General features: G+C 41.0%; 1 protein-coding gene across 38 annotated transcripts in view; it reads right to left on the bottom strand.

Annotated features, from left to right (window-relative positions):
- The window catches only part of LOC114786615 (receptor-type tyrosine-protein phosphatase delta), a 403,565-nt gene that overhangs the window by 15,853 nt on the left and 371,344 nt on the right, over nt 1–16,368 (bottom strand). For all 38 annotated transcript variants that reach the window (XR_003749232.1, XM_028973883.1, XM_028973864.1 and 35 more), the window contains 3 exons: nt 2,493–2,668; nt 1,396–1,515; nt 1,140–1,294 (listed from right to left, as the gene is read on the bottom strand). Coding sequence is in view for 37 of the 38 variants with exons in the window: in XM_028973883.1 (XP_028829716.1) it covers nt 1,140–1,294; nt 1,396–1,515; nt 2,493–2,668 (451 nt within the window). In the remaining variant the exon portion in view is untranslated. The remainder of the gene's footprint in view (nt 1–1,139; nt 1,295–1,395; nt 1,516–2,492; nt 2,669–16,368) is intronic.

Genomic DNA, 16,368 nt, shown 5'->3' with positions numbered 1-16,368 from the left:
TACTTTTGACTGAACATAAATGGATCTTGTGTGTAGAGGTAAGCCCATCTCCCACCACCCATCCTCACCACCTTCTATGAAGGGACTATTGAGAGTATTCTGACCAGCTGGTTTGGGAACTGCACCGCATCAGACGTACAGCGGATAGTGAGGACAACTGAGAAGATCACGGGAGTCTCTCTTCCCTCCATAACAGACAGTTACCAAACACTCTGCATCCGGAAAGATTGTGAAGGACTCCACACATCCCTCACATGCACTCTTCACCCTCTTACCATCTGGAAAATGGTACCAAAGCTTTTGGGCCGTCACTCCCAGACAGCTTCATCCCAGCTTCATCTGACACCTAAACACTCAGGGACTTTCCTCTTTGGACTGACACATGCACACACACTACCTCTTATGTTTAGGAAAAAAATATCTATTACTGCATTATTCTATATTGCACAGTGGTATTTGCACTTTTTTTTTTAACTTTATGTCAGTACGTAACTTTGCTTAAATGTTATTTAATGTAATTGCTTAAATATGTACTGTCTAGCATGTATGTAGCTGAAATGACAATAAAGCTCATTTCAATTTGGTTATAAATTCGGTTTTATGCCAAGGCTTTACCAGTTTGAAAGGAATATAGTATCTTAGACAAAACATCAGAGAATGACTGCTGATGCAAATGACCAGTTTTAATAGAAACTTATTTGTTTTCAGTAGCTGATGCAGAATGTACGCAATATGATGTACACAATTCTAACAGGCTTAATAATTTTATGAATTCACCATGACAGTCTCCCACTTTTAGAGAGACAATTATCTAAGTAGTTATGTTTTAAGGTTTGCTAAATAAACTGCTTCAAAGTCTATCTCTCATTCTTTTGTACTTAGCTGAAATATAATATGATTTCCTTATAATAATAACAAAAGAGTGACACTAAGGGAGACATTCTGGAATGAATTGCTTGTAACAAAAATAGCTGTATACTTCCATTAGACCGTTAATTATATTGTGATAGATTTTATTAGCAGACTACATGAACAGTCAAATTTTCATTTTCAATCAAATAGCATTTTCGTGCCATATTAGTGATGAAACTTGGTTACAGTATGTATTATGCAATAGGAGGCATCTGAAGCCATCTTACCTGCAGTGGACTATCATGGGGCCTGCATCAGGTGGATTGCAAGCTTTAACTCTACGTAGAAAGGACAGGAATGGAGTGGGGTGTTCTGGGACCCCATGGTCGGGCCAGGCAGTGAACTGGAACTGCCTCACCTCTCTCTTCTCACTGGATCCATTCTGTGTGAAAAAGTCAATGTGAACAACAAATTCTTAAATCTCTTAACAAAAAAACTACATACCACTGCAGAGCAGTTTTTTTTTTTCTTAAACTAACTCACTTTATAAAGGGAAAAGGTCCGAACACAGTACGTAGCAAGTTCCACTGTATCCACCAGGGTCACCTGAATGAGTCCATATGTCTCTGTGCCTCTGGTAGGCCAGTACTGATCACATTTGACCTTAAAAAAAAAAGATGATATTATAAAAAACATTGGCACTTGATTAACCAAAATCATTCAAAATCATTCGTCTCAGGACGTTTCGGTATGTGTAGCTTTAAATGCTAAGGAGGTAGAGAGAGTCGGGACAAAGAACATTGACCTATATAAGTTAAAATGATGTCATCAACACCATTCACCAACCACAATGTTTGGTGCAGACAGAAAGTCTTGTCTGCATATTTCAAGAAAAAATTTAAATAACTTCAGAGTTCCTTCAGAGTCTTCAAAAATACATTTGTGCTCAGTTTTACATCCAATCATCAAGCACTGCAACGTCCTGCGCACATTTGAAAGCCTTGACTGTCAGTTGAGATAATGTTTTAGGATAGGGGTGGTTAGTTCTCAGGGAAGAAAAAGCATGAGAAACTGGAGTTAACCTTTCCCCCTATGATATCATAAGTGGAAATATTCCACTCTCTGAACTGTGAAGCAGAATGACCAAAGCACTCTTTACACCTATCTTCCTTTCTAGCCACTGCAGGACCATAGACAGGAAAGGGGAACTGGTATTAATGTTAAATAATTTCACAAAATGAAATTTTCAGGATAGGGGACTTTTAAGATCATCCAGTGAACCAAATATAGAAAAAGCAGTTTTTATAGCCAAAAGAAAAAGAACAATTATAAAATTGTAAACCTTCGAAAGACTTTAGAAATACTGAAGACTAGGATTTTTGGAAACATACATCACAGGCATACAGAGGTACACAATTATATTAACTACCAATGTTTTCACAAAATGTAAACAAATGCTTTTATTTTGCTTAGTTGTTTACCTGGATGATGCTTTAAACTGCATTGTGTAGCATTTGTGCAGTTTCTAAATGGTCTCTGAATCTTATATATTTTAGGAAAACCGCAGTAAGAACAATTGTTTCAGTGGAAAACAAAAATTCTCTCACAGATTTGTGGACTAGCCAGTTTGTTAGACTTACTCTGGATCTTTCCTCAAGTTTAGTCATCATGACAATATTGGAACTGCGTTGCTCCCAAATCATCCTCCAGAAGTCGCCAAACGTCTCAGGCAAAGGACCTTGGGTGGCAATGTAGGCATTTTGCTTGCGATACCCATCAATGTAATTACCATTAATGTAATCACTTCCTGGGATACCTGAAGCAGGATTGAAGAAGAAAATCATGAAAATTATATCATGACATTCATATAAAAAATTCTACATCATTCTACACTTCTGCAGACTTAGATTTAGATAAATGCCTCCACAGCACAGAGACTCAGATGGGACTTGGACTAAATGGGCTGTATTTCGGTTCTTGTGGTATGGAGGCTGTTTGTGCTCAAAGTTGTTTTCAATCTTCAGTGCAAAGTGTTTCAGGTTTTGAGAGCCATGCCTATTTTTGGCAAACAGTGTGAATTTGATGTTTGAATTTTGATAATATTTCATATAGAAATAAATTCATACAATCATTAAAAATAAATGAAAATTACAACACCCACATTACTTTATTCATAGTCAGACAGCAATCTTCATTTCATATAAGACATTGAAATTAGGTGGAATTGCAGAGACCTACTAGAAATGTGTTTAAATATAAGACAGATTGTTATTAATATGTTTACTCCAATAAGCACACGAGTATCCTACATCTTGATTTGTCACACCTCGGGCCTAACTGCCCCGCTCACCCAGTGAAGCACAAAAGAACAGATTGCATACAACAGTGTCGATCCTCGCGCCAGACTCTAGAGTCTGACTTTTTGTATGTGTAAGTTTTGGGGTACTAATACTTGTTTTTGTGTTTGCAACTGTTTTGACACGTGTGAAAATAAAACCATGCCTGATTCAGCATTGCACAATGTTGGCCAGATTACTTTGGAAATAAAGGAGATTTGTTACAATTACAGTTAGCCTATTTAAAATGAAATATTAGTGTAATTATTTATATTACTACATGGAATTAATGCAATTAACTACATTTAATTACTTTTACAAATTATGAATGAATATACTTAACTGTTAAACACTTTGAAATTCTATAACCTGATAGTGTTTACATTTCAGCAGTAGTAAACACTGACTGCCAAACTCTTTTCAATAAACAAATTAACATAATTATAATTGATAATATATTTGTTGTTATAAAGATAATATAATGACAGCCACCACAATATCAGACGCCGTGCCTTTACTGTAAGGTCATACAGTTCTAAAGTAATAAAACGAGGTGGTAGTAGCCTAGTGAGTAACACACTTGCCTATGAACCAGAAGACCCAGGTTCAAATCCCACTTACTACCATTGTGTCCCTGAGCAAGACACTTAACCCTAAGTTGCTCCAGGGGGACTGTCTCCGTAACTACTGATTGTAAGTCGCTCTGGATAAGGCCGTCTGATAAATGCTGTAAATGTAAATTTTATAAAATCCACAACACTTCTGGTTGTTTTGTGCTCTTCTGGTTCATCGACAGGTATGTTATCCACTTGGCTACTACCACCACATAATGCTTTTTTGTAACTATACTTCTATTTCAGAAAACAAACTGAAATGTAGAAAACTCACATGGGGAAAAAAATTTGAGAAAACTTGGGTAGGAGTAATTCAGATAAGGACCCCTTCCAGGGTAGCAACAGCTTACAATGGGCATCACTGCAGTGTTTTGTTAAAACTGGGATAACAAGAATTTTGCATATAAGAAGACCATAATTTCTCAGATTGTCCATGCCAATGATGAGTCATGAGTCCATTTTTGGGTCTGTGGGCCCTGGAATCCGTAGTCGCGCTGGTTTTATGTCATTGTTGACTTTGTTTTAAGTCACTTGTGAGCCAGTATTACATAATTGTTCAGATGTCATTTTGTTCATATAGAGATGTACTGATGAAGAACCATTGTATAGCACTAATGAAAAAGTCTGTGCTGTTTTGTGCAGATAGTTTTTTTTATAAGCTAATTCCTGCTTCACTTAAAATTGATGTGATGGCAAGCCAGTGATTCTGGACATCCGTGCATTCGGCTGAAGCTAGTTCTACCAACAGGCCTGAACAGGTGGACCCCGATGCGACTCAGAGGATACAGATACGATTCACAGGATTACCAACACTGTGTATATACTGCACAAAGAGGGATATAAGAGAGATATATATTTTTTAAGTTTTTGTTTCATAATTCTTGCATATTCAATAAATGTTTTTTTTTTTTAGATAACCTGTAGTGAAATGTACAGTTTGTCAAACTGGGTCAGTAGTGAGGATTTTAATTTCATTTAAATTCTTGTGACAGGCTGGTAGTAGCCTAGTGGGTAACACACTCACCTATGAACCAGAAGACCCAGGTTCAAATCCCACTTACTACCATTGTGCCCCTGAGCAAGACACTTAACCCTAGTTGCTCCAGGGGGACTGTCCCTGTAACTACTCATTGTAAGTCACTCTGGATAAGTGTATTTAATTTCTGATAAATGCCATAAATGGTAAGTCTGGAAGACTAGCCGAAATGACTGAGAAAATAGCCAAGCTAGAGGAACGCACCTGAAATTTAGGTCAGTGTCCCTTCCCCTGGCAGCGGTACCAGTAGCACCCTCTGGACAGCAGGGCAGTTGAGTGACGGCTCGGCGTAAATCACGCAAGCAAGCTACTGGGCGACTCGCCACCCTCACAACCAGGCTGCCATTCACCGGTTCACGTTCAGAAATGCTTCTCCAGCCTCAAGGAGGCATCCGCTGAGTCCAAAAACGATGGCGAAAAATAACCGGAGATATTCCAGTATTCACGTCAACACTAATGATGTCAATCCGGCTACGCCAGTCGAAAAATAACTAAAGATAATTTTATAGAAATTCTTCAGTTCTTCAAGATAAAGTAATCTGCTATAGTCCTCGTATGGTTCAGATCATATCTGACTGATCGGTAACAGTTTGTGGACATCAATGGTGATTCGTCTTCACATAGTAAAGTAGATTTTGGTGTTTCACAAGGTTCTGTCCTAGATCCGTTGCTATTTTCCTTAAACATATTACCTTTAGGTAAACACGGTATTAGCTTTCATTGCTATGCTGACGGCACACAGTTGTAATTATCAGCAATGCCAGACGAGAGACGGCAGCTGAACAGAAAAGAGAATTGTCTGAAGGACATTAGACAGTGGATGTAAACCAACTTTCTTCTGTTAAACCCTGATAAGACAGAAGCTCTTGTACTTGGGCCTCAAGCAGCCAGATGTATGCTTTCTGACTACTAACTCTGGATAGCCTTTCTATCTCACCAAGTACAGAAGTAAAGGATGTAGGTGTCCTTATCGATGCAGGTCTCAGTTGCGGGGTCACTACTGGTACCCAAATTATAGAAGGTCACAGCTAGGAGCAGATCCTTCTCATTTAGAGCTTCGCAGTTGTGGAATGGCTTGCTGGTCAGTATTCGGGACTCAGACAGGCCTTCTGTTAAAGTCCGAGATACAGTGTCAATTACTAAGTCCACTTAATTACACAGTCACCTAGTCAAACAAAGACATTGTTAAATTGACCTTAGTTAGGCTGTCCTATTTGCATTTTTTTAGGGCCACTGTTGCACAAGTATACCACTATAACCACATATTTCAATATCAGTCGTACAATGCCACCATCTGCCACTGCTTCTGTTTGTTCTCTCCGAGACACGGAATCAAGAGCACAGATTCACTGCCAGTGAAGAGACCTGGTTCGTGGCAACTGCTAAACAACAACTTAGCACGAAGCGAACCAGAGGGTCACCACAGCCACCACCACCGTAACAACTAAAGGACCAGTGGCATCATAGTGGATGCGTAGTATACACCATGACACTGGATTAGAGCCTGCTCTGCACTGTCCACTCTATCCTCAAATTCAAATTCATAACCAAATATTACACTTTTACGTCTTTAAGATAAAATATGTGTAACTGGTAGGGTGAAGGAGTGCAAATGAGTGAAAGACAATGTTTAAAGAAAAGAGCCATAAAAAAAGCATTAAAGTAAAAAGCACAGACTTTTTACTTTATTGCTCTTTTTTATGGCTCTTTTCTGGAAGGGGGTCCTCTGTATAACTGAACCTCAGTTATACAGAACCTCTAATTGAACCTCATTTGCCTTTGTACATAAAGAATATAAGTGACATGACTGTTACACAGCCAATCCTAGGCTCCAGTGATTCATATGACAGCAGTAGAAACGACTCTGACCAGAGCACGACTCTTCTGTTCCATGGGTTCAGAAATAAGTCTGACTTAAAACTGACCCCCTTCCCTCGAAACCTATTAGTATCGCAAAGACAAAATGGAAATCGGTGTCATGATCCGGTCCGAAATGGGGTTACTCCGGTCCAGGATCCGGACCGGAGTTTCATTGTTGTCCTATGTAATGTTCCCTAATCGTTTTCACCTGTGTTAATTGTATAAAGCTGCCCTGTTCGTTTCTGTCCGCTGTCAGGTCTTTAACGTTATGTTCCATGTTCACCAGTGTCTACGTCTCGGATGTCTCCCCTGTCCTGTGATTCACCATTAAAACCCCTGTTTCGTGATGTCAGGTGAAAGCGTCCTTCATTCCTCGTCATTCCTCGTCACTCTTCGTCCTCCTCTCCGTTCACCCGCCGCGTCATGCCCGCATGGACGTGACAATCGGCAGGTAAAGAGAGAGGTATCACCACTCCAGCTCATGACCTGGGTAAAGATTTGCTGAATCCACTAGAGGTGTCATTGAGAATGGAATAAAGAACAAGGCACCTAGTTCTATGAATCAGTCAAAGAGACTTGCTTGTCTGGCAAAATACCCAAGCCTCCAGGTGAGGTTGACCTTGAAAAATGGCAGCTTCATGTCCAGCTAATGTTTCATGTTTCACCCCAGACATTACATAAGGCTGCTGGACTCTGCTTATGGCCCAGTTGAAGGCCTCTAATTACTTTCAGATATTGCAAGCCCTGCCGAACACTGCTGTAAAAGGCGAGGGTGTATGTCCATCAGATGTAAAACATCACCTGATGAAACAGTTCAAGCATGGCTGCTGGGACCAGAACCTTGTCATACAGTTCGAGTTAAGAACAGATGAGCCTCTTGATTTTGCTGAATTCTTGTTACAGTTGAGAATGGAGGAAGAGAAGAAGACATTTTTGAGACAGAGACGCCATATCTCCAAAAAACATATTACTTTTAATTTTGGTGATTTGCCTTGTCTATAGAGTGGAAAAACTGGATAACAATGAAACTGAATTCAATCCCTGAGGTTTTTGCAAGGGATGACCTTGACATACAACAGCAATTGAGCACAAGATCCATTCAAACAGGGAATGAGACCCGTTCACCCATATGATTACAAAGCTATCCGTCTTCATTTGAAAGCGCTGTATAATGTGAACATCATAAAATAACTCCATTTGCATCGCCTGTTGTAATAGTGAAAAAGAAGAGTGGCAAAATTAATCTTTGATTAGGAGAAATTGAATACACAGACCATCAAAGATGCATACGCTGTGCCAAACATCGAGGAGACTTTCGCAGCCCTCACTGGATGCAGATGATTCTCTGTAATGGACTTCTACCAGGTGGAAATGGAAGAGGAGGACAAACCTAACAGCATTCATCACTCCCATGGGAATTTAACAGGATGCCTCAAGAAGTAACTAATGCTACGAGCATGTTCCAGAGAGTTATTTTATTTATTTTTGTTTGTTTTGTTATATTTTATTAATCCCGAAAGAAAATTGCTTCTGTGCATTTAACCAATCACCCTTGGTGAGCAGTGGGCAGCCATGACAGGCGCCTGGGAAGCAGTGTGTGGGGACAGTGCATTGCTCAGTGGTACCTCAGTGGCACATTTACATTTACGGCATTTGGCAGATGCCCTTATCCAGAGCGACTTACAACGTGCTTAAGTTACCATCAATGAAGAGATCAATTCCGGTTCACTAGGACCCCAACTATGAATACATCTATTTTATTCACTCTGTTGTAGATTCTGTACACAAGTTCGACAACAAGAAAATTACAATTTAATCTAAATATTCTTTAAAGAGGAAGGTCTTGAGCTGTCGTTTGAAGGTGCTCAGTGACTGAGCTCTTCTGACATCGAGGGGAAGTTCATTCCACCACCGAGGGGCCAAGACAGAGAAGAGTCTAGATGAATGTTTTCCTTTTACCTTCAGAGATGGAGGGACCAGACGAGCAGTACTGGAGGCTCGGAGTATGCGAGGTGCAGCGCGAGGTGTAATAAGGGCTGTGAGGTAGGATGGGGCTACTCTATGTTTGGCTTTGTAGGCCAGCATCAGTATTTTGAACCTGATGCGTGCAGCTACTGGGAGCCAGTGGAGGGAGCGTAGCAGAGGGGTGGTGTGGGAGAATTTGGGAAGGTTGAAGATTAGTCGTGCTGCTGCATTTTGTATTAGTTGTAGAGGTCGGATGGTACATAGTGGAAGACCAGCTAGAAGGGAGTTACAATAGTCCAGTCTTGAGATTACTAAGGACTGAACCAGTAGTTGGGTGGCCTAGGTTGACAGATAAGGGCGGATTCGTCTGATATTGTAGAGAAGGCACCTTGGCGGACCGGGATTCGAACCGGCAACCTTCTGATTATGTGGTCCCTTCCTTAACCGCTAGGCTACCCACTTATGCATGAGCTCCCTGAACCTAAAGGAAGTTATTGTGTTCCTAAATGATCTTATAGAATTCTCTGAGACCATTGAAGAGCATGAAGAGAGGCTTATGTGAGGTGGATGAACAGGCTGAAAGAGTTTGGGCTCAAACTATCACCTGAGAAATGTTGTTTGGTGAAGTATCTAGGACACTAGGAAACAAACTGACCATGACAAGATTTCTGCATCCCCAACTAGGCTCAGACCAACTAATATCAAAGATCTTAAATCCTTTCTTGGCCTAGCAGAAAATTACAGGAGATTTATCAAGGACTTTTCAAAGATTGCAAGACCCTTTAATGATCTAATGGCATGTTCAAAAATGTTTTTTTTTTTATAGAATCAAAGCTAAAACTGACCCATTTAATTTTATTATCTCAAATCCAACCTGTATATATTGAAAGAACTACATGTCTATGCTTATGATTAAGTGAATGACTTGATAATCGACACTGTGTCTGGGATTTTAACATCAGCAGCATTAACAGAAGGCCATAGTGAACAGTTTAGATTTAAAGACTGAGACTGTGTACCACCAGGGAGCCCACACCCTTCAATTGCAGGGAGCATGGCAAATCAGAAATAACCAATGTTCACTCAGGGACTTGTCTCTGGCAAATTTGTTTTGCTTGCACCAGTACAAAACAACCAATGGCTATCTAGAATGCAGCGACTACACTAAACTGTGTACCACACATCTCAATATTCAACATTCAAATTTGCACATCCAAACTGGTTATTTCCCCACACATTTCCTTTTCCTCTTAGTCTAGTGCTCGACGCATGCACGAAGCATGCTGGTGAAGTCCGGTTGGCCAACATCCATTGCCGCAGTAATGTTGGGCTGTAAATGAGTTCGGGCTTTTTAAAAGCTGTACTTGTTGGGCTTGGGCAGGGCTCAGATGCAAATGTTGATTTGACTGTTTAGTGATTTGCTTTAAGTGGCAGGACAGTCCAGTGGACGTGAACAATCCAGCTCCAACACAAAAAGTTTCTGCCTGGTAATTTAATTATTATTACACATATCGGCAAGGATTTGTATGCAGAATTAAGATGTAACTAAAATTATAATCATGAATCTTTAAATAAGTAACTGTAATTTAAATACACCTTTTCCTATATAGAAACAAGCAATCTGAGCTCTCATTCAGCCATCTTAGAAACACTGATTAATCAGAATTTTAGAATTAATCAATAACTAATCAAGAATTAATAATTGGAATCAAATATATAATAATAGAAATAACATAGATTTAGAATGAATAAGAATTAATCTTTTAGTATAAATATTTAAATGTGTTTATGTAAAATATTTATAAGACACAAAGATTTCAAAAGAAGTCAAACCTTTTTTTCACTTACTGAAAACTCATTTCATTTACTGACTTACACACAGAATGATAAGGTTAGATCGAAAGCCTCAAATATTCTCTTGCTTGTGGGCTCCCTTTAGTTGAAAGAAGCATGGTCTTTTCCAGTCCACTGAGGAGGAGGCTGACAGCTACTCAATGCTTCGGAACTGGCAGGCAGGAGCCTTGTGCACACATGCATGCTGGAGATAAGTCTCATCTGCATGTACCTCACGTCTCTCAGACGCCCACACTCCAGCTTTCCTTCTCCTTTCCCTCTCCTTTTCTCACAGGTTTAATTATATAAAAAGTGAGAGAAGCAAAAACTGTTTATGAGAAAATTTAAAAAACACCCCCTTTCCGACACCCCACCTCTGGCCTCAGCCAAGCTGTACAGCTATGATGGACAGGGAATCGAGACAATTAAGTCACATTAATTTAAACTGAATAGAAAATGAAATATCACAAAACAAAGATTTTTCCAGCAAGTAAAAAAAATTGCCGGGTTAGAATACTTGCCTACATGGAACTACTCAAAATAAAATGGAAAGAATCTAGTAATAATGTGGATATAAACAAGTAGCCCTAATGACAGAGTGTAAAACTGCCAAAAAATACTTCTTCAAAAAATATCAGTGAAACATCAACTCCTTTACTGTCAAAATGTACTGTTGCAGTCATGGATTACATAGTTTGGCAGACACTTGCAATGAGCAAGGGTAGCCTTTTACAGGCACACAGGTGAAAACAATCAGGAATCATAATAACATAGGACAAATGTTACGAAACTCCGGTCCGAGTATCACCTTCCAGACTGGATCCTGACAGGTTTGTATTGCACCTCATAAATGCCAGTTAGTTGGTAATTGCTCTCATACACTAACACTGCTCCCCGGGCGCCTGTCATGGCTCCCCACTGCTCACTCAGGGTGATGGGATAAATGCAGAGGACAAATTTCACTGTGTGCACCGTGTGCTGTGCTGCTGTGTATCAGATGTGACAATCACTTCACTTTCAATGTTCAGAAATCAAGAACAACATGCAGAACTATGTGACCATATAAATATATTAAATTTTTAGTTTTTTCTGGATTTACATCGATCAGGTCAATTCCACCACTCATGTTGGGCAGATTTTCCACTGTGATCGTGTCTGTGGATTCTCTGTGGTCTCACAGCAGATGACAAAGGAAGACATGAAAAAAATTTGTCTTTTGGGACAGTGGTGGCCTAGCCGTTAAGGAAATCAGAAGGTTGCCGGTTCAAATCCCGATCCGTCAAGGTGCCACTGAGGTGCCACTGAGCAAAGTAATGTCCCCAAACACTGCTCCCCGGGCGCCTTTCATGGCTGTCCACTGCTCACTAAGGGTGATGAGTTAAAAGCAGAGGACACATTTTGTTGTGTGCACCGTGTGCTGTGCTGAAGTGTATCACAATAACAATCACTTCACTTTCAATTTCAGAACACAATAAATAGACATTTAATAAAATCCTGACATTCTTAACACATAATAAAAAAAAGTCTTGATTTAATGATGTTGATTAATCCTCTTATGCATTTTATTAATCCTGTATTAATCTTATGCTCATTGTTTGTTTCAACAAAATATATATTTTGTATTATGTTATGCGCAAAATGTTTTTGGAGGAGTATCTCTGAAGGTTCACAGTCATCAAGGTTATGGTTCTCAAAAAAAGGTTGTTCCAAATAGTCCAGTTGGTTTTGGAGGAAACAGGACTGAAAAGACTGCACAAAGAACAAAAACATTATGTTCCCTTGTCTATCAGGGCTATGGCCTATGAACAAATGTTTATTTAAAGTTCAATACTTGGGAAAAAATGCAGAAATATAAAAAAAACGTGTTTGATGAGAAAAGACAGCTTTTGCGTCCCTACAGAAAGCAGAGAAATGTATTAATCTAATACACAATTTCATGCTGTCAGGATCCTTTCCCCATCAGCTCTCGGACGTGACACGTCTTCTATTTAATTTCAGTTTCTACTAATAAAAGTAACCATACTACATATACCTCCACCTGTCACACGAACCGGGATCAGAACAAGAGAGACGTGTAGGAGGAGACAAGAAACCTCGGTGCGGCGGGACACACAGAGGCAGGTAAGTTCCTCTGCGTTAATCTGCGAACGTGGACGGCGCGAGCCGCAACACCACACTGATGTTGTCGTTCGCGTTTTAAGGCACAAGACAGGACAGAACAAGACGACAGGAAGGAGTTCAGGATTCAGGATACAGAGAGGACAGTTATGATCTTACTTTGAGTGAGTGTTTCAGAGCCGAGTCTAATGACGTGTGTCATTCAATGACCGAGCTGGCAGCTGCTCTCTAGCCAATTTATAGGAGTCACGTTACCTCGTTTCCGTTTTGCTCCCAGTCACATGATAGAATCATGTGACACCACCCTAATCCACTATTTTTTTAATTTCTCTCTTTACATACAATGAGCACAGAAAATATTCAGGTCCCCCTTTTCACTCTGTTATATTGGAGCCATTTGCTAAAATCCTTCAAAAGTAATTTTTTTCCTCATTAATATACACACAGCATCCCATACAGAAAAACACAGAGCTGTTGACATTTTTGCAGATTTATTAACAAAGAAAAACTGAAATATCACCTGGTCGTAAGTATTCACACCCTTTGCTCAGTATTTAGTTGAAGCACCCTTTTGATCCAATACAGCTATCAGTCTTTTTGGGAAAGATGAAAGTTTTTCACACCTGGATTTAAGGATCCTCTGCCATTCCTCCTTGCAGATCCTCTCCAGTTCTGGCAGGTTGGAAGGTTGGTGAACAGCCATTTTTAGGTCTCTCCAGAGATGCTCAATTGGTGAACAGCCATTTTTAGGTCTCTCCAGAGATGCTCAATTGGATTTAAGCCAGGGCTCTGGCTGGACCATTCAAGAACAGTCACGGAGTTGTTGTGAAGCCACTCCTTTGTTATTTTAGCTGTGTGCTTAATCATTGCCTTGTTGGAAGGTAATCCTTTTTTTCGTCTGAGGTCCTGAGCACTCGGGAGAAGGTGTTATTCCTATACTTTGCCGCATTCATCTTTCCCTCAGTTGCAACCAGTTGTTCTGTTCCTGCAGTTGCTCAACACCCAAAAGTATGATGCTGCCACCACCATGCTTCACTGTTGCAACCCTATTGGACAGGTGATGAGCAATGCCTGGTTTTCTCCACACATACGCTTAGAATTAAGCTATCATTCTTTCTTGGTCTCTTCAGACCAGAGAATCTCAATCTTGGAGTCCTTCAGGTTTTTTTATAGCAGTAAAGTAAAAAAAACCTTCAGGTTTTTTTATAGCGTTCGAGATGGTCGCGACGTCTGTGATGACCCACGTGATTTCAGGGGGTATGAGGAAGACGAGGGAGACACAGACGATGACGAGGGTGACGAAGACGTGAAATGCCTTGCAGGGAATCCGCCTCTCCAGCTCCGGTCGCCGACCCGCCTTTCCTCTGCCCGGATGTTCCCCAGCTGAATGGCAGCACAGCACCAGCGCCCCTGCCTGCTGTAGAGAATGTCCACCCCCTCACCACCAACTTCACCGATGCGCCCAGCCCCGTGTGGGACATCTGAAGGGTCCCGGGACCATTCAGTGGAGCAGCAAGTACACGCCAGTCTTTTATAACATCCTGTGGTGTGTACTTTGCTGCTCTTCCCTCCCTTTCAGACGCGGAGAAGATCACCACCATCCTCACGCGTCTGACTGGGTCAGCATGGGGCTGGGGCACAGCCCTCTGGCAGCAGGGAGAGACAGGGACTTCCTACAGAGACTGAGAGGGGAGTTTGATCGACCAGAGCCTGAGCCAGGGATCGGACTCTGCCCCTTCACCAAGAAAGCCCAGCACTGGAGGGCAGCGAGAAGGTCGCACCTCCCGAGATCCTGGCCGTGCCCCCTGAGGAGGTCTTGGAGAGCTCAGAGAGGAAGCCAGATGACCCTCTTCCTTCCCCCGTCAGCTCGCCAGCGTGACAAAGGTCCTACATTTACATTTACAGCATTTATCAGACGCCCTTATCCAGAGCGACTTACAATCAGTAGTTACAGGGACAGTGTCCCTGGAGCCACTTAGGGTTAAGTGTCTTGCTCAGGGACACAATGGTAGTTAGTGGGATTCGAACCCGGATCTTCTGGTTCATAGGCGAGTGGGTTACCCTCTAGGCTACTACCACCCGGTCCTTTATAGACAGGTGTGTGGTTGTCCTAATCAAGTCTAATTAGTATAATCAAGCACAGCTGGACTCAAATGAAGGTGTAGATTCATCTCAAGGATGATCAGAATAAATGGACAACACCTGAATTAAATATATGAGTGTCACAGGGTCTGAATACTTAGGACAATGTGATATTTCAGTTTTTCTTTGTTAATTCTGCAAAAGTGTCAACAATTCTGTATTTTTCTGTCAATATGGGGTGCTGTGTGTACATTAGAAATGAACTTAAATAATTTTAGCAAATCAAGATAACAATGTATATATTGCAATATAACAAAGAGTAAAACATTTCCGTACCCAGTGTACGTAATGCATGCATATTAATCCAATTAAACTTCTTCACCTTTAAGAAACATGTGGTAGAAAAAAAATAGATGCAAATGCACCACTCACACAATGATGAATGAAGGTGACAATCCAGATAATCAGGGAATCACAAGATCATGTGGACACAAAACTCTGGTCAGGCAAACATGGGACCAGAAAACCAAAAAAATATGGAAAGTGACCTTGAGGCATGATGTGAAAGTGAAAGTTAAATGACTGTCATTGTGAAACACAGCAAGCACAGCACATGGTGCACAGAACAAAATGTGTCCTCTCATTTTAATCCATCACCCTTGGTGAGCAGTGGGCAGGCATGAAATGTGCTTGGGTAGCAGTGTGTGGGGTTGCTGCTTTGCTCAGTGGCACTTCAGTGGCACCTTACTGGTTCGAAATTCAAACTGGCAATATTCAGATTACGGGTCCGTTTCCTTACCCAATAGGCCACCACTGCCGCTAATGTGCCCCAAGAACAGTGGGGGGCAGAGGAGAGGCAGGACAACATAGGGTGGTAAACAGACTGACATCCATTGGGTCAGAGTCCTCATTTGGCACCCAGCTGCTCATTCTAGTCATCATGCCTCTTCGCCGCTTCGGTACCGCTTTGACAGTAAGACTGCTTTCTTTCATCTTACTATGCATGATGTATAAAAACTGGTAAATGCATTTGTAATGTTAAGACTACTGTAATTGACTACTGTGATGCTCTACTTAGTGGATGTTCAGGATCATCTCTCAGCAAACAACAAGTTCAAAATCCGACCAGAAAAGATCTCACAGTCTATCTGTAAAATTTTCAATTACTTATTGTCAAAGTACCAGCACGGGACCAGAACGTGAGCACATGTTGGAAGAAACGAGAAACCCTGGTTTGACTGGATGCAAAGAGGCAGGTCAGCTTTGTCCGGTTTAATCTACGAATGAGAGCCGGCGTGAGCCGCAACCCCACACAGATGTTGTTGTTTGCGTTCTAGGTTTAATTGGGGAAGGGACAGGATGAGAGGGAAGAGTTAAGAGGTGAGGAGATGAACAGGATAAATCTTACTTAGTTAAGGTGGAGAAGGAGCCGAGTTGACGAATGGCAATCAATGACTGAGCAGCTGGCAGTGGCCATCTTGCCAATTTATGGGAGTTACCTCATCTCTGTGCTACTCCCGGTCACGGATGGATGGAATCATGTGACACTTATAAAATTCTGTTTGAATTGGTCCTTTATTTCTTGGATGACTTGTTTCCTTACTACTGCCTTACACAAGAACAACACTCACAAGGCTCCAGGTTCTTTTTGATAGCAACAATTAACAAAATC

This window comes from Denticeps clupeoides, chromosome 1, assembly GCF_900700375.1.
Source record: "Denticeps clupeoides chromosome 1, fDenClu1.1, whole genome shotgun sequence".
Lineage (NCBI taxonomy): Eukaryota > Metazoa > Chordata > Actinopteri > Clupeiformes > Denticipitidae > Denticeps > Denticeps clupeoides.
Note: the sequence above shows the minus strand (reverse complement) of the source record. Positions and strands in the feature narration are given on the sequence as shown.